At 54.2% G+C, this 18,763-nt stretch overlaps 1 protein-coding gene across 7 annotated transcripts in view; it reads left to right on the top strand.

Moving 5' to 3' along the window:
• NTRK3 (neurotrophic receptor tyrosine kinase 3) overlaps nt 1-18,763 on the top strand; it is a 337,252-nt gene that overhangs the window by 256,219 nt on the left and 62,270 nt on the right. For all 7 annotated transcript variants that reach the window (XM_074317987.1, XM_019726720.2, XM_074317986.1 and 4 more), the window contains 2 exons: nt 9,995-10,125; nt 18,026-18,198. In XM_074317987.1, coding sequence (XP_074174088.1) covers nt 9,995-10,125; nt 18,026-18,198 — 304 coding nt within the window. The remainder of the gene's footprint in view (nt 1-9,994; nt 10,126-18,025; nt 18,199-18,763) is intronic.

The raw sequence follows: 18,763 nt of genomic DNA, 5'->3' as shown, positions 1-18,763 counted from the left end.
TGTTTTTGCTGTAGAATTATAGGTAGGAGGAGGTGCAGGAGACAGGCCAGAACACCACCGGCCAGCGCGTTTCACATCTGGTGTGGGGGAATCTTGGACGTGAGCTCAGAGGATGTGGTGGGGAAACACCTGGCAGAGCGCGTGGGCTTCCACAGGGGAGGCTGGGATCCGGGCTCATGGAGGCCGAGCGGAACGAGCCTGCCGCTGCGCCAAGCTCAGGCTGCCCACGCCGGGGCCTGCGTGGCCGGGACCACAGGCCTGGGCTTCTGACCTGAACCCCATCAGATATGGAGCTGAAAGGAGTGAGGACCAGAGCAGAGGCTTAGAGAGGGTGGCGAAGGGGGTGGGGGTGGGGGGCTGGCAGGCGCCTCAGCTCTGGGAGTGGGAGCTGGAAACGGGAACATCCCTCTTGGAAGAGGCCTAGCTGTGGACGCCCTGGGACCCCACAGCCTCCGCCGTGGGTGGCGGCGGGCTTCAGGGGCCTCCAACAAAGTCTGGGAGAAGCGGTGTGCAAACACCGAGGTCGAGTAGAGGGAGCCTGGCTGGGAATGACGGGCTGGGCGCGCCCAGAGCCTGTGCAAGGGGCTGCAGGGAAAGCGGTGGGAGCTGCGCCGAGCTGGGAGGAGTGAGGGGCCCGTGGGCCCCTGGGGCAGCGAGAGCATGTGGGGGTCAGCAGGTGAGTTGCACCCCTCTGCAGCTGGGCAGACCGGAAGCTCCACTCCGAGGGGCCAGGGTGGCCTGAGAGCAGTCTCCCTGTGTCCCCAGGGCAAAAGCCCTTTCAAGGACAGCCTGCGTGTATCCCACAGCGTCCCAGTTAGGTCCCAGTTTAAGCTCTGCAGAAAGAGCAAATAGGAGTGTTTCTTGAAGAAAGCTCCGCATGGGGGCACTGGTGTCTGAGCCCCCTGGACTCGGTGCCCTGCCTGCCCTAACCTACGAGCCACCGACGGGCCTTCCCTCTCTTGTGCCTGGGCCCCGCCTCCTGCTTTACGCAGAAGTCGCGTGGAACCTTCCTAAGAAGGGCCCCCCAGGGTAGCAAGACGGGGTCCCATGGCCTCCCTAGGTTACTTGTTCATTTCCTGGGGATCTTTGTGCTCAACGAAAATCTTCACTAAGTTCATCTCTGGCGAAAAGAATGAGAGTGAACAGGCTCCTTCAGGCCACGAGACGGCAGCAGCCTTTGCAGCTGGTGAACGTGGGAGATGTGAGGGCCGGCCCGTTCCCACAGGAAGCCCGAATCCTGTGCCTCCACGGACCCCACGTAGGTAACGTACAAATCAAGTGCTGGCCTTTGCTAATGCCACTTGTTCTACTGAGGCAGCAAGGATGTTTCGAGCTTGTTTTCTCGGAGCCCCTCTGGGCTGAGAGAGTTTACGTAGGGGAGCAGCAGAAGTGGTCCCAGCGTTTGCCTTAGGAAGGGACTCCTAAGGAGAGAGAGGTCTGATTAAAGAGTGGGAGACAGTCTTCCGGAGAACACGGGCTTACAGCTGGCCTTGGGTCGCGGCTTGGTCTCTCCCAGGGGAAGTGGGAGAAGGAAGGGTCTCCCGATGGGAGACTGGCGTGTTCCCTTGTGAACCTTGACAGCCGTTCGCTCCCTCCACGTGCTTCATTCAAATGCATGAGTGTACACACGTCATCTCCCTGGCTCAGGACAGCTCAGTGAGGTGGACCTTTTCTCGATTTCACTCCAGGAAACATCAAGGCTTGAGCCTGGCTTAGTAGATGGTCAAGTGCTGCCTCCTGAGGTGTCCGCTCACCGAGTGGGACTTGTGCCCAGTCCTGCCCCGCTCCAAGGTCGTGCTCCTCCACTCCCGTTGTTCTGATTCTGGTGTTTATTACACGAAGGCTCTTCTGGTCCTTTCCGCTTCTTGTTGCCTTTGTTTCTGTGCACGTGGATGCGCTGTCCTGCTCCTCCTGCCCAACAGGCTGTTTCCTATTGGATCCAGGGTAGCTGGTGAAGGTCATTGGCCTGTTCCATGAGTGGGTGGCTGTGTCCTGTGGTCGGCCGTCTTCTGGGTCACCGTGGGGTTCTCCTGGGCATTTCTGCTTCCTGACCTCGTGACTTCCTGTGTGAAGCCGCAGCCTCGTGGCTCCACGGTGCCCGCACCCTGTCTCGGCCTGGAGCTCCAGAGCTGGAAGGAGCTCAAACGTGCTAAGCATTAAGCTCTGTGATCGCTGGTGAGACACCGTGATGTCACCAGACGGCCAGGGAGGAGAGGCCAAGGCAGCGTCCCTGGGATCTGCAGGAAGAGCAGGCCCTCTGGGGAGACTGGGGCGCACAGGGCCCCTTGTATGGGCATTCGGAGTGAGAGTTTGTCATCACCCGCTCGGGCAGGAAACATCCAGGCCAGAAGAGGCGGAGGAAGCAGAGCCGGGCAAGTTGTTAGAGGAGCAGATTCCCAGTCGGAGCCTGAACTCCATCTTTCAGCACCTAACTTCTCAATCCCAGATGCTCTCCTCGGGGACTCTTTTGCTCTTACTCTTGGCTCGGGCAGTCAGTGCTTAATCAGAGCCAGAGGGGTCGTCCCGCCATGGGAAGGACCAGTGCAACACAGAGATGAAGGAAGTGGGTACTGAAGGGCGGCTCGCTGGGGGAGGCCACCATCTGCGCCCCGGGCGTCAGGAAAGGTCTGAGCTCGGGTGGAGCTCTGAGGGGAGCGCCTGGGAACAGGGACACATCTGAGCTCAGCCTCCCTCTCCGAACTTCTCGTGTCAGGAAACGTGAGCTGGAAATCACCCCAGAACAGACAGTCCTCCACTGATCCTCTTTCTTCGCTGCTTCCAGAAACAGCAGGGTGTCTTATTTATTTCTTCTCCGTGGTGGGAACGTGGTGTCTCTCCATGACCCCCACCTCCAGCCTCAGGGTGCACATATCCCCGGGAGACCTGGTGTTCGCTGAGCTTTGACAGATGCAGACGCAGAGACGCTCCATGTAGAAATCTGAGTGCTGGAGACGGAGGGTCAGGATGGGGGTCTCGAGCTTTCCTGGTTCAGTGTGACCCTGGTGGCTGGGGCCGGTCCTGGAGCCAGCACGTAAATAAGGCTGCTCTTTGGAGCTTCCTGGATGCTTTCCTGGTCTCACTCATCTTTCCCTTCTTTTTACGGCTCCCTCAGCTTCTCTTTTCCTCCATCTTCGGAGTGCTGTCCCTGCTCAAGCCTCTGAGGGAGTTTTCCTTCATTCATTCATCAAATACTTTGTGAGGACCTGCTGTGTATTGCACCCTGTGGGCAGCCCAGGGTACAAACTCAGTAACACATGGCACTGGTGTTTGACTTGCAGCTGCCAGCACCCTCCAGAGCCCCTTGCGAAGCCATCAAACTGCAAATAATGGGGGGAGGGGAGGCCGAATCCAGCGAGAGGAGCCTTGGGAAGAGACCTGGGCTGGGCAGCAGAAACCTCAGGCTCTTAGACAATCTCCAGTCTGGCTCCTGGACAGTGACAGTGGCAGACAGCCTAGACTCCTTTCACATGTCATGTTACCCCCATTTGGTCAGGAACCGCAGATGCATCCTAAAATCTAGACCTCCAAGAAAAATCCTGCAGAGTTCTTCTGTTGCTTTCTAGCCTTTGAGACGTCTTCTCTCAGAACACGCTTGACACGAACCCAGGAGGTCTCTTGTTTTCCTGTAAGTCACCTAGGGGTTGCTTTGCAGGAGCAGTTACTGGGACAGGGTAGCCCAGCTCTGTTCTCAGGAGCCAAGAGGAGAACTGGTGGGTTGGCTGCCAACCGCTGCAGGGGGTCTGTAGCTGCCCCGGGCACATGCTTACTGGTCATGCTCTCATGCGATACCCCCCCGGAAATCACTTCCACTAGCCCTGCCGTGCCTGAGGCGAGATGCCATGAGTGGGGCCGTGGGAGGGGGTGAAGGCGGGCAGAAATTCCTACCGCTCGCAAGGGCAGGGGTCCCGCCCTCTCGGCGGCGGTCTCGTTCCCCCTCAAAGATTCAGAGATGGTCCCCTACCTCCCTCCTGCCACTTCAAAAACCCACAGTTGGAGCTCTGAGACTGTTGTTCTTTTCCACTTAAAGACATTCCATTTCATGTGTAATTAATTGTGTGGTATTGAATTATGTTTTCTTCTGAACATTTTTGGCAGCCTGAGATCTGAGGGTCTGGCCAGTGCAAAGAAAACACACACTTCTTAGAGCCCCTCCCTTCGTCTCCCTGTTCCCTCTTCCCGCATTCCTGCCAAGAATCTCCCTCCCCGGGCTCACCTTGTAATGGGAGGGCCCCTGAGGCTGTCCAGACCCTTTGCCTCTGTGGGGGTTGGGGTCTTGGATTCCTGCCTTCTGGTGCCATCGTCATCCCCAGAAGCCATCCACACTGCTCTTGTTGTGCTCGTGGTGATGACCAAGGATACCAGGAAATTCCACTGGGAATGACTTTCTCCCTGTCCTTTAGACATGTGTCTGGTTCCCACCAAGTACTGTTGCCAGTTCAGAAAATAGTGCCTCTCTTAGGGGTAGGGGTGCCAGCAGGGAGGGGGCTGCCGTGACCCGAGGACGGCAGGGTGACACGGTCTGCTCATGCTAGCATTTAGAGTCCAGCAGACCATGTCTAACAGCTGGGTGACCTTGGGCAAATTACTTCATCCCTTTGAACGTACAGCTTCCACATCTGTAACACTGGGGTGGCGACACACTGCGTTCAAGAGAGTTGTGAAGATGAATGAGACAATTCTGTGCCTGGCTCGGGGTCAGCGCTCACTCAGGCAGTTATTTTTATTATTAATAAGGGTATCAGGGGATAATGATAAGGTAAGAGGGAGAAGCACAGAGTGAGACAGAGCTGATGGGGGAAGATCTGAGATGTCCCAGCCATGAGGCCGGGAACCTCTTAGGGAAAAGGTGTGAGCAGCGAGTCAGGGAAGAGGGGAAGGCAGGTGGGTAGGAGAACCCACGTGGTCAGCTAAGAGAGCCACTGGCGGCCCTGCGGGGTGCTGGCGGCCTGTGTCTGAGTCCCGTAGGGGACAGCCTCAGGGAAGGCAGGACAATCTGAGCGCCAGGACCCAGGTGACCAGTGTACTTCTGTTAAGGCGTTCTGGGTCTGACGAGCGCACACGCTGGCTTTGGGGGGCTGACTTTGCGGCCTGACATACAGCGGCGTCACGTTCACCCTTCTTTATAACCAGCAAGCCTGGGAAATCTGGCTTTTCTCTACTGATCAATCGTGATCTTTAGTAGGTGGCTGTCTCTGCCTCTGGTGGTTTTATTCGTTGTCTGACCAACGTCCTCCCACAACCTGTTTTGAGCTCTGAAGGAGGAGGTTGGACGTCTCGGTGGCGGCCGTGGACAGACTGTGGGTGACCCCCCCCCAGTCAGTTGGCCCCCCTGTGAGCATGCCCAGGCTATTTTAGTCCCGGAGACTGGCACCATCCTTCTCCAGGTTTCTTTCCGAGCCTCTGTTTTATTCACAGGTAGCTTGAGCTCTTAGTTAGAATGAAAATCTTGCAGAAAGGAAGGAAAACTTCCTTAACATTTGTTAAATGTCCATTATGTTTCAGATATTTCCTGTTACCTCTATTATCTAAAAAGTTTAAATCGGTCCCCTTCACACCTCTGCCAAGGAGATGTATGTGTTCCCATCCTACAGACAGGGGACCAGAGCCTGGGAACAACGGGGCACAGTCAGGCTCAGGATTCACACACAAGCCTGTGTGTTTTCCCACTTCCTTACTCTGGCAGCCGCACCAGTGGGTGTGGGTTTATGCCTCCTCTTCATCCCTGCTCAGCAGGGCCGAGTCATTAATCCCCGTCACACCCGTTTTCCAAGAGCATGGAAGTGAGGCTGGCAGTGGTCCCCGTGTCTGTGGGCACGTCTGTCTGTGCAGTGGACATCTGCAGGTCCCAGAAGCGGCTGCAGGAAACCACCTGTTCCTCCCAGGTGCACGGAGGCAGGGCAAGGGGACAGCCGGAGCCTGCTGACCTCTCGGGGCTCTGCGGCCTTCGTACAGGGGTGTCTGGTGACACGGGACCAGTGATTCTGCCCCAGGTCAAGCTTGCTCCAGGCCCAGAAGACCTCCCAGAAGCGAATCCCACACATAGGAATAAGGATGTTGGCCATCGGCACAGAGGACAGTTTGTGGAACAGTAACTGAAACACACACATGCTCATTCTGTGTTTGTCCGATGGGCACGAGAAGCTGCTCCGTGGCTTCCTCTGGTGGAGCCCATGGAGGATTCTCTCAAAACAAGTAGGTCGGGAAAAGCCAGGCCAGAAGGTGCCGGGAACGCTTCTCGTCTCCCAGGGACCCACTGGCTCCCGGCCCCTCGTTGCTGCCGACTGGGAGGCCTTCCCACGCCTGGGGCTCTCGCCCCCTCTCTCCTCTTCCCCTGCCAGTGTCCCAGAGTCCCAGACTCTGCTGGGCCAGCCAGCCAGGCAGGAAAAGGAGATGGATGCCCTGTCCTCCTAGGAAAATCCATCACTTTTTGGCATGTGGGTCAGATGGCTTCACCAGACGCAGCTCTGAACGGCGCTGTGTGAGCTAAAAATAAACACAGAAAGAGCCCCAAATAGGCGCTTGGACACCAGAAATGGAGACACCATGCTCCAGTCATTCCCGACGGTCTGAGCAGTGCCCTTTACTCCCACACTCCTCCCTACGTGCACAGGCCTCCCCAGGCCTCTGGGAAGGGGGGCCTCCCACCCGTACCCCTGGGAAGGCGCTGGACTGGAGACCAGGGTGAGCAGGGTGAGAGAAGTTGGGCAGCAGCAGAGGAAGGGGGAAGATGGAGGGTTCAGCTGCTGTGGACCCCGTTGTCTCGGGGACCAGCAAGTAGGGAAGACACAGGACAGACAGCCTCGGGTAATGGAAGCAACACTGGCTCGGGAGCCTTAGAAAGAAGCCTGAGTCCTTCCTTGGCCATGTCATAGCTCTGGGAATTTTGGAAAGTCACCCCTGCCTCCACTTTCTCCTCTGAGAAAGGGGTACAGTAACACAGCTCTCAGGGTTGTCATAGGATCGAATGTTGAGCAAATAGTAGCATTGGGCACAAACGAATTCCCTTCACCCAGCTGCTTCCTCCTCCTCCAGGGGAAGCAGTTGCCCGAATGGTGGTCTGGAGTCGAGAGTCCTGTTGGTACACGCGGCTTCCCAAATGGAAGTGATTTGCCTCGTGTGTTTGGCCCACGTCCAGCCCCTCTCTGCCGCGGCTCCCGGTTACCTGGTAGAGTGTCTTACCCCGCGGCTGGGAGAATGTTCTCTCCTGGGGAGCATTCATGGCGGAACGGAGTCTGTGTTCACTTTCCGTTCCTTCTGCTCCTTCCCAGATCTCACCGCCCCACATGTGGACCACGCTCGGTATTACTCTCCAGGTACTTCTCCCGCAGACAGCTAGAGTGAGGCCAGGCTATTTTATTCGGGCCCGCTGGGTGTTTCCACATCTCTGAAAAAGATCCCCTTGCAGATTTGGGGAAGACATTTGGGTCCGTAGGAGACTTCTGCTTCGTGCTTGCAGATGAGTTTCTAGTAAAGTGGTCACCTGTCCCTGTTACATCCAAGCTCCCCTCGCCTGTGCTGCTTTCAGCTCCTGGCAAGCGGAGGCAGGGTGGAGAAAGGGCCCCTGGATGCTGCTTCCCCTTGACGTGTGTGCCTCTTTCAGGGGCTGAGATTCTTGCTGCGGAGGGCGGGAGAGGAGGTGGAGGGTTCTAAGATGTGGCCCAGGTCCCGCAGCTGAAAAGTGGAGCCCCACTCTCGGTAGAGCGCCTCCGTTCTTGTTCTACACTCAGCGTGGCTGAGAGTGAGACTCGGGGGTGTGGGGAGTGAGACCCCCCCCCCAGGCCGGAGGTGGATTTAGGGACCCAGGGGCATGTATACTGTTGTTGGGCCTTTGTAGAGACGTGTCCAGGACATAAGGCAAGAGAGGCATGATTTCCGCTCCACGGATGAGTCGTGGGGCCTCTGGGAGGGGTTCCCTCACTGAGCCACGCAGCGAGGGAGGGGAGCAGCCAGGGGGTAGTTTCCAGGCCTGCAGGCCGCCTCCTGTTCCACGACAGTCGTGGACGTGGGACTTGTTTTGAGGCTGTGCCATAAAGCTGTGCGTCTGTCATCAGCTGGCTGACTCCTTTCGCCACCGATGGCATCCTGTCCAGTGGTTCTCAAAGTGGGGTGCCTGGGCCAGCAGTACCCGCTTCACCAGGGAACCTGCTAGAGAGGAACATTCTCAGGCCTGGGCCTGGACCTCAGCGTGACAAGGCTGAGGACCAGGTCCCTGTCCTTACCTGTCCCCACACGGGCAGATGCGTGGCCTTGGCCTTGCAAAGCGGCCCTCGCCAGTCCCTTCTCCACCCTGACGCAGTGCCAGTGCTCACCTTGCAGGAACCTGTGCGTCATCAGCGGGTCACCTGGGAACGGCTATGCGGCCAGCAGCAGGTGGCCTCCCGGGAGAGGTCCTGACTTCCCGTTTTCTCTCAGTGGGAAAAAATCTAGCCTTTCCCTTCCAGACCAACAAACAGCATTCCTCAGATGCTGGGAAATAGCAACAGAGGGTGTGAAGAAGGGAACTGATTTTTAATTCCCTTGTTGTGAACACGGGCAGAGCCCTGTAGCGTGTGGCAGCCACCTGGTCACCCCGGGGTCTGCAAGGAGTAGCCCCCAGCAGCTGGGAGCCTGCACGTCTGTCTGGCCGCAGAGCTGCAAACGCTTCTTCCCCCAGCTCCCCGCCGGCTCGTCGTCTGGGCCATGGTGGGAATACTAAGAACTCGGATAGAAAAAAAAAAAAATAAAAAAATTGCATAGTGTATTGTGAAAGGAATCCCCAAGCCAACCAAAACTATAACCAAAGCCTGGCAACCACACCCCTCTGTGCAGGTCACATGTCTCCTCGCCACTCCTGGGGACATTCTGCCGTGGTCCTCTATCTCAGCTTTCCTTTTTTGGCAAGGTCATTTGAGACTGTCCTCTTTCCCGGCTCTGCATTGCTTTTCCTGATGGCAGTACAGGTAATTCATGGGCTGCTGCCTGGTGAACAATTAGTGGAAAGGTCAGCGGGTCATCTCCGGCTCGCTCCTTTCCTCACCTGCCCACTTCTTGTACAATTCCTTCCTAGCATTCTTTCCAAAGAGGTGGGAGGGCCGAGGTCACATCTCTGCTGCCTCCCGGCACAGAATTTAATTAGGTCACTAAAATTAGCCGAGGCCGTGGCAGCCCTTCCCTGAGCACGGACCTGGTTCTGGGGCGGCCTCTTTCTGGACTGCTTTCATGATCTTCTTGGAGTTTCTCTCCAAGGAGAAGGATTTGTTGGGGAGAGGCTTCCCCCAGATAAATTTAGCTACCGCTTAATAGTCTCTGTCACAATCCAGAAGCTGTGCTAGGGTTGTTACAGCTGTTATAACAAGGGCTAGTTGTGTGTGTGTGTGTGTGTGTGTGTGTGTGTGTGTGTGTGTGTGTGTATTTGTCCCAGGCACTCGGCCAAATTCTTTATATAGATTATCTCACTTAACCTTCACAGGAATTCAGTGAGTAAGGTATTGGTGTGAATCCCATTTGACAGATGAGGGGATTGAGGTTCTGGTGTGAAATAACTTTCCCAAGCTCAAAAAACTAGCAAGAAGGTGGAGCCAGGGTTCGAACCCGATTCTTGGCTACCCTGGTGACTTCAGTGTCCACGGTGCCATCTCTGGGCCAAGAGCACCCGGAGAGGTCGTTGGGAACACAGGTCCTCGGGCCTCCGCGTCAGCGTCTGCGCAGTAAGTGCCGAGAGCGCTGTGTGCCCTCTCCCGCAGCCGCACTGACCACCAGGATCCCGCGTGACCCCGCATTCTGTCCTCCAGCTGTGCTTTATTAATGCATCCGGGGGCTGTCGGGGCCTGAGCTGGGATTGGACTCTGGGTCGGACTCGCAGCCCAACAGGGCGACGCGGCCTGTTTCATGGGCCCGTTGGGGAGCTGCAGTTTGCCTCTCCCGCCATGGCCTCAGAAGCAGGGCTCCCGGCCCTGGACCCCTGTGCCTCTCGAGGACGACGCTGACCTGGCCGCCCCCTCTGTCCCTCCCACAGACGTGCAGCACATTAAGAGGAGGGACATCGTGCTGAAGCGGGAGCTGGGCGAGGGAGCCTTCGGGAAGGTCTTCCTGGCCGAGTGCTACAACCTCAGCCCGACCAAGGACAAGATGCTGGTGGCCGTGAAGGTCAGTCCCGGGGGCGCGTGGGCCTCAGGAAGGAAGGGGGGTGTGGCGGGGTGGTGGCGGGGGGCGGTGGTGATGGTGGGGTGGCGGGGGGTAGGCAGGGAGGCTCACTCCCTCTGGAGGGTGGCGCAGACGGGCTTTCCCAGGTGTGATCAGGGGCCCTGGCCCTAGTTCAGTGACGTGGCCTTAGGACCAGAACCTACCTCCTTTGGCTTCAGAGGTCAAGAGCTGCCACACCCGGGGTGGGGGTGGGGGCTGTGCCTGGGGTGCAGCTGGGGGACCAAGCTTTGCCTGCCAGAGGCCTTGCTTTCATTCTGGAGGCCCTGGGCTCGCTCCTGTCCCAGCTGGACCTCTTCCCTCCTCAGTGACCTTGCAGGACGTGTTCTCTGTGCCTGAAAAGTCACCTGACTTTCTCAGGAGTGTTGCTGGGTGCGGGATGAGCCGCTCAGTGAGGCCTGGGAGTCACTGCTCCAGCAAGGCAGCCGTCACTCAGAACAGAAGGGGGGTCGGGTGCTGAGGACTGTGAGAATGGTGAGCGAGGTTGGAAAGTCTTACGTACCTGCTGTGGGATCCAGGTTCAGACCCCAAAGGGCAGTGTGCCTGTGGGTAACTGCCTGCTGGCAGCTCTCCGGCGTCCATTGACCACAGGCCGTTGTGCTGCCCAGCCAGCTGTGCACGTTTGCAGCTGGAGCTGAATTGCTTGAGGCAGCAGAGAAGGGACTCGGCTCACCCACCCTTCCTCCAGCCGTGACCAGCTTCTCCTGTCAGTCAGTGTCGGGCAAATCTTTGGACGTGATTGACACAAACAGGAGTCACGTAGCCTGGCTGAGGCACCCATGGGTCTCAGGAGCCCCGCTCTGGAGCGTGGAGTGGCCTCCGTGGATGTAGCGAGCAGGCCTCTGAGATGAGGCGTGAGTCCTGCACCGTGATCTGGGCTGGGACCTCAAAAGAGTCCCTTCGTGCCCCCACGACAGCAGAGTTACACTGCTGTGACTTTTGGGTCTCTGTACCCAGAGTCCTGTGTGTCTGCAGAGCATGTGTCCACAGAGGGCATGTGACCTCCATAAATGCGGGCGGGGCTGTGTGGGCCGCAGGTACAGTGTGAACGTCAGAGCCCCAGCCCCACCGCCAATCAGCTGTGGGACCTTTTGCAAGATGCAGCCTCTTTGGGCCTCAGTTTCTTTATCTGTATAATAGGAATAGAATATCTCCTCCTTAAAATTTTGGTGATTAAATTACATACTGTATGTAACATCCTAAAAGGCCCGGTAGTAAATATCTTAGGCACTGGGGGCCATACACACTCTGTTACAGCCACTCAACTCTGGCCAGGTAGTGGGGACGCAGCCGACATAAACTAATGGCGGTGGCTGTTTTGCCAACCTCTGCTCTAGAAAATACATAAGGAACTAGAATTTGCTCCCCAATGATGATTATTACTGGACATCCTGAGAATAAACTTGCTCAGTGTTTTCCATAGGCATGGGATGGTCATGAGCGACTCTTTAAACAGCCTGCAGCAGGGACGTGGAAGGGTTCTAACTTTGTCCCTAAACTTAGAATCTGCACTGCCCTGAAACTTTTCATTTCTAAAATGACACTGATCTACTGGGCATTCCAGCATCTGTCTGGGGAACTGGTGAATGAACTGAACTTTTGGGCGCTTTGAGCAGGAAATGAAACGATGGCCTAAAACCCTGGGAAACGTTTCCTGCCAAGTGGTCCCACATTAAGGGGTAGTACCCAGAGTGTGGGATACAAAAAATGTGTTTCTGTTTTCATCCTTCTCACGGGTTTCCTTCTCTCCTTGGGTCTGGGAACCTGGAGGAGATGAGCGATCTGGGATTTCACGCCCTTTGCCACCCAATGGACCCCCCTTCCACCAGCCCCTGGAGAAGAAGCTCATCTCCTCCAGACAACAGCCAAGAAACGGCATTTCATGCCTCTTTTCCTCTTTAGATTGTACTCCGTTTTGCAGGCTCCTTCCTCTTGAGTTTGTTTGCTTGTTGATGCAGAGTGACTGTGGACTTGCAGAAAACACATTCAAGAATAACCCCAAATCAGGTTTTCCCAAAACTGTGGTTTTCAGTCAGTTGCCAAGAATTTCTTGCCCAGCAGTTGCAATGGTGGAAACAGCAGAATTTGCAGCTTCTGTTCTAAACACACTTGCCTCTGTCAGGGAGACGAGAGGTTACCCATGAAAGAAAGAGAGAGCAGGATGAGACAGCGTAGCTACATGTGTGTCGTGTAAGAGTGACAATGTCGTGGTTCATACATGAGGAAGGTTTCCAGCCAAGTAATCGTCAGAAAAATGCCAATTGGCCTATAAGGAGACACCATTGTACACCAAGCAGATGGCTACAGAGCAGTGGTAGGAATGTAAAGTGGTGACATTGTTTGAAAAAGAATTTGGTATTCTAGAGCATTAGCATACGGAGTGACGCAGCACTTCTACTTCTAGGCGCGCACTCAACAGGTATGTGTGTATATATGTTTGCATGCGTGCATCCATCCATCCATCCACCTGCCCATCCATCCATCCATCCATCCATCCATCCATCCATCCACCCACCCACCCGCCCATCCATCCACCTACCCACCTGCCCATCCATCCATCCATCCATCCATCCATCCATCCATCCATCCATCCAGAGAAATGTTTAAGAATGTTCACATAGCATTATTTATGACAGCTGAAATCTGGAAACAACCCAATAACTCATCAGTAGCAACATGGATAATAAGTGTAGTCTATTCACACAGTGGGAGCTAGTCAGCAAGGAGAATGAGCTACAGCTCCGTGCAACAATGTGGAAAAATTCCCCAAACACAATGTTGAATGAAAAAAGACAGATATGGAAATGTATATAATGCTGTGTGTATGATCCCACTTATTTGAAGTTAAAAAAAACAAGTAAAACTAAACTCTAGTCTAGAGATTCATAGTTAGGTAGTAAAAACTATTTATAAAACAAGGACATAAATTCTGTAGTCAGGACAGTGGTTACTGTGGGGTGAGGGAGGGCGCACTGCAGGGATGGGTCATGGGAGGGGAACATTTCTGGGGGTTTGACAATATTTTATTTTTTACTGACATTAATGGTATATTTACACTGGTGTTAACTTTGTGATAAATCAGTGCGCTATAAAAGATTTTTCTTTTAAGGATTTATCATGTTGTTAAAACGATGCTTAATTTATTCATTCCACGAGTACTCATTGGACACCTACTATGCGTCTGGCCCTGTGTGAGGTACTGGGGATAGAGCAGTAAAGGAGACACATAGGTCCATGTGGCTCGTGTCTCAGAGTCACAGAATAGAGCCCAGAAGGGACGTGTGAAGAGAAGATGCTGCTGATGAGAGCGATGGTGATGAGCCCAGCGGCATCTAAGAGGGAACGTGGATGTGCCGGGCCCTACTGTAAGTGATGTCTGCAGATTAAGGTTCCATTCTGGCAGCGACTCTAAGCTAGGCACTGTCACTGTCCCTGTTTTACAGAAGATGACACTGAGGCACACAGAGGTTAAGCATTGTGCCCACGGTCCCACAGCTAATGAGTGGTGGAGTGACAGTCATATCCAGGCAACCCATTTCCTCCACAGGTGAAGGGATGAGGCCCTCGTCACCGCTCTTCCTTGTTTTCTTTCTGTCCATGTTCTGTTTCAGGTGAACCTCAGCGTTCTGCAAAGTCATCAATTCTTGTGGTTTTATGTAGAGTTTGTCTTGTCTGTGGAGGTTTTTGTTTTAACTTCAGTGACCGTAGAATTTATTCCCAGGATATCTAATTTGCTCTTAATTTTAATATTGTCTTAATTTTATTTCTCTGTTTTTGTGGCATACCTTCTTGGGGTGTTTTTTTTGTACTTTTTTGTTTTTTTTTAAGTAATTTTTTTTACTCTCTTTGAGCATTTACTCATCTTTATCAGCCTATTCCTATAAAATTAATTTTATCTGCTGGAAATTCATGTTTTGGTTATTGACCATTTTAATCTTTGGATTTAGCGTTATATTTCTTCCACTAGGTCTGAACTTTAGCTTTTGAGTTCCTTTTGGTTTAGAGAATTGTTTTGTTTTTGTTTTGGGTGTTCATGATTTCCTGTTTCAGTTACTTTGGAACATTTGTGAAACCGTCTGAGTGCAGAATCTCAGATTTTTACTGTTTTCCCAATTTTTAAAAACAGGTTTCTTCCTATTAATACTCTTTAACCACTGACTATTATCAGGTCTTTCTGAAGTATTTACTGTAGTTTCCATAAAAACAGCCCATCCTTTGCACTTACATTTTAGTGGTTTCGATGACAGCTCAGTATATTAAGCGATGACATTGACAGATTGAACTGTCACACATGAATTTGGGAACAATCACACTGACTCTTGGTGAGCTCCTCTCTGGAACAGGTATTTTTGTGGGTGTCCAAGTAGCACTGAGTGTAATGGGCACCAGTCACCATGTGCCTCAGAGCTGATGGGCAGTTCGTCTGGCTCGTCATGTGGCTATAGGTCACGTAAGAGGTTTTCTGGCTGAAATACCCCCCCCACCCCCCCAATAAAAGAAAAGGCAGCAGAACCCCTGCTGGACAAGAGAAGGATGTTAAGTGATTCAGAAGGAGTTAGGAGCTGTTGAGAAATTTGAGTGTTCTTGCCATCTAGACTGCTCCCCTCCCACCCAGCTGAACAGCCCCTCGAAACCCAGAACTAGGGGTGAATGGGAGGGCTGATGCATAGAGGGGAAGACCAGGAAGGGCAAAGTACTCAAACTTTGGGGGGGAAAGGAGGGCAAATTCCAGCTCCCCTCTTTGTTCTGTGTCTGCTGCTTGACAGGCTTCGAGACCGCTCGGCATGACCCGTCTCACCTCATCTCCCACGCCACCCACTGGTGACCCATTTGAAGTTTTCCTGCCCCAAGGAGATGCTGGGTGTGGGCTCCATGGAGAGGGGCAGGGCATTCTCTGCACTGGTTTTCCTCCTCATTCTTCTTCTCCTGTCGTCTCTGTCCCAACTGCATCCGTCCCTGGGGGTTGGGGGCATTTGCTGCACAGGACCCTTTGCCAGTTACCTGAGTGTTTCAGGTTTGACCCAAGAGCTGGAAAACCCATTGTGAAGGCAGAGAGAACCGGCAGAGGGGGCGGGCATTGGAACCCTAAAAGCGACAGGACTTCCTTTGTGCCCCATCTCCCGAGTGAGGACCTCATGCCTGCTTTGCAGTGTAGGGTGCCAGCCTTGGGGGTGCTGGCGGGCACTGCTGGAGAGCTGAGACCTGAAATACCCAATGGCGACGCTGGCCTCTGGGACCGTGTGGGAGAATGATTTACAGAGATGGAGAGAGGCCATTTGGCTGGCCCCAAATTTGATCTACTTTTCCCTCTCGTAAATCCAGTGTTCACATAAATCTTTGTATTCTCCCATCCCACCCATGCTGGCTTCCTTTCCCCACCCCCTTCTTGTTCTTCATGAAAATAAATAAATCATCGGCAGTCATCCTGTACCCACGCCCCAGCACAAGGAGTTCAGGGCCGCAGCCGCGTGCTGGGTCACCGAGAGACGCGTCCTTGTACCGTGACGCTGACTTCTTCCCCCCATAGTAAGAAGGCTGTGTTCTGGTTGTCGGTGGACATATGGCAGCCTGTTCCTTTACGACTGTGCAGCTTCCCTGAGAAGGCAGCCAGAGCTGGAGTGGAGGGCATATAGAACCAGAGCTGGGAAATGAGCAGTGGGCCAGTGGACCTCCCACTTTTGTTCCGGCCCTAGTTGGCCCGCCAAACATGGCACCCTGGTTGGGTCTGGCCGCTCGGCTGGCAGCCCACACGCCTCACCTCTCCTGACCCCATCCTCTGCCCTTTACCATCCTTCAACTTCAGTGCCCACCATTGCCCTGGGCACCTGCCTCCTGCCTAACTTGTCTGATAAAATCATTGAAGCAGGTGTGCAGGACGGGGGCGTGTCCTGGGCTCCAGACTCGAGCTTTTGTTTCTCGTATGCTCTCTGGCAAGTCACTTCTTCCCTGGTTTGGGCCTCAGAGCTCTCAGCTATAAAACGGGAAAGCTGTACTAGTTGACTTCCACCATTTTTGTCAGCAGCGGGCTCATTTAATCAAACACTTGTGTGTGAGTGAGTGTGTGTGTGTGTGTGTGTGTGTGTGTGTGTGTGTGTGTGTGTGTGTGAAACCTCCAAATTTTGAAAAGAATGGAAGGTCATTCTAGTTGAAGTTGGAGTGGGGTGTGATCTCTGGCTAAGGGACCGTGACCCTCCTGGTGGCCCGAGAGCCATTGCCATTGACCTGGAGACCAGAGGCCAGGAGGTCGCTGAAGTCCAGTTTGACTCTCAGCTTCTGTCATTGAATATGTGTGAGTGTGTGTTGGTCCCTGGCCAGGGCTGGGCCTCAGTTTCCCCAAGTCCAGAAATGAGCTGTTGAAAGTAGATGATATCTAGGGCTGTTTTCATGCTACGAGTCCATAGTCTCTAACGTATGCTAATGGCTGAGAGAGGTTTGATGAGCCCCGTAGGTACGATTCTTGCATATTCACATTCCTGCCGTGCTGGGGGCCCAGGCAGCCCTGTGGATGTCAGCCACTGGTGGTTGGTTGTGGTGACCAGAGAGATCTCTGCTTGGGAGAACTTTCAGTAACAGCATGACCTACAGGGGTGGCCAGTCTGCCTAAATCACCAGAAAAGGCCAGGTGCCTGGAGGAGAGAATGCAAAGCAATCTCCAGTCTGTCTAGATTCGCACTGACCTGAGAATGGCACGCGATCCTCACGCTCACTCCCTCACTGCCCCCTGCTACTCATCGGCTGTCAGTTGAAGCAAGTGGAGGTTTGCTCCCACTTGCCTTCTGACCTGGTGGGGACGGTGGGAAGGCGGGAGGCAGGCACCAGCTCACCTGCTCAGACTGCCGCTCCTGCAGAAACGGGACCCACCCCGTCATAGTTCATCATCCCCCATGGCCACTATCTCCACGTCCCCTCAGAGACAGAGCCCAACCCAAGTCACTCGGACATGCTCAGAGTTTTCCACTTTGCTCTCACCGTCATCTGCTGCTGCTGGAAAATCCACATTCACAGCCCACACCTCTGAGTGTTGCTCTTCCGTTTCTCTTTCTGAGTCCTGGGCAGTGGCCTGGTCTGGTGCTTTCCCCTCACACTGGAGTCTCCCACTCACACTGGGCCTGAGTGGTGACATTTCCGTGGCCACCAGATGCCCACCTTGCCATCCTACCCTGGGACCTTGTGGTACTTGACCTAGTCCTGGTTCTGGGTGGATCCTAAGACTTCTGCCCGGTTACTGCCGTTGCCATGGCTACAGGCCCACAGACTCCCACCCCCAGTGCTTCCTTCAGCCCCCTGCTAGAGGGAAACAAGTGCCTTCTAGAAATGGAAGCGTTCTCCTTTCTCCAAACATACACTCCTTCACCACCTAAAATCAAGGAACAGAAAGGGCAAGGAGACTTTATTTTGTTGTCTGCCTGATTTCTGGTCGGCTCTGGGCGTAGGCTAACACAGTTAAAGCAACTGGGGTCGTGGTTTTCCCACGGTTTACTTTAGCTGTGGGATCATTTCTTCAAGGAAGCCTGAGGGGAAGGGGCTTTTCTCGGGCCTCCCGCCTCACAGCCCCTCCCTCTGACGTTCGCACTGATCTCTGAGGAAGTCTAGGGCTCTGGGGGGACACAATTTAAAGTCGTTGGCCGTGGATGGGATGTGGGTGTCAGAACGTTGCTGTTTCTACAGGGATGAAAATGCTGAAGGAGGAAGGAGTGAGGCCTGGCTGTTGCGACTTAGCCCCGTGGTCGCTAAGCCCCGATTAAAATCCGATTTGTTGGGACTCAGCAGTCTCTTCATTTTGGGTACCACGTCTCTTCCCGGGAGGGAACCGTTACTAAAAACCCCTGTCCTGTGTGGTTTCCAGGCCCTGAAGGACCCCACCCTGGCTGCCCGGAAGGATTTCCAGAGGGAGGCTGAGCTGCTCACCAACCTGCAGCACGAACACATTGTCAAGTTCTATGGGGTGTGTGGCGATGGGGACCCCCTCATCATGGTCTTTGAGTACATGAAGCACGGAGACCTCAACAAGTTCCTCAGGTACGCGAGCCCCTGTCCTGCCGGCCCAGCCCCACCGAACCCCTGCGGTTCTCTCCCGAGTCACAAATCATGTTTGCCCCTCGGAACACCGAAATCCAGGAACTGGGGGTGAGAAGTAACCTTTCTTCTCCATCATCTCCTGAGCGGTGAGATTCAGGCTTTTATCCCTGATTTCTACAGGGAAAAAGCTGAGGACGTGACAGGTAACCTATACTCTTCTTGCTGGTTCTAAGATGGACTGAGAAGAGGAGCGAGATCTGAAATGGGCCCGAGGATGGAGCCCAGAGGGCCTGCCCGCCTCTAACCTCCAACCCCAACGTTCTAGGGTCTTCCTGCCCCTGGTGGTGTGAATAGCGTCCCCGTTTTGTGCCTTACATTTCTCAGGGTTGCAAAGTCAGGCAAATACCTTCCACCCCTCCTGGAAACCTTGCTGGAGACTTTTCGAGGATAACTAGGAAGGCACAAGCTTAGCAACTCAGCAGGAGACCGGAATGGTGAACAAAAAGGGAGGATTTTCCTTGGACATGTTTAGAACTGTGCTGTTTCGTACAGTAGCCACACGTGG

Source organism: Rhinolophus sinicus, linkage group LG13, assembly GCF_036562045.2.
Source record: "Rhinolophus sinicus isolate RSC01 linkage group LG13, ASM3656204v1, whole genome shotgun sequence".
In the NCBI taxonomy this organism is placed as follows: domain Eukaryota; kingdom Metazoa; phylum Chordata; class Mammalia; order Chiroptera; family Rhinolophidae; genus Rhinolophus; species Rhinolophus sinicus.
The sequence above is the reverse complement of the archived record's forward strand: the minus strand, read 5'-3'. Positions and strand labels throughout refer to the sequence as shown.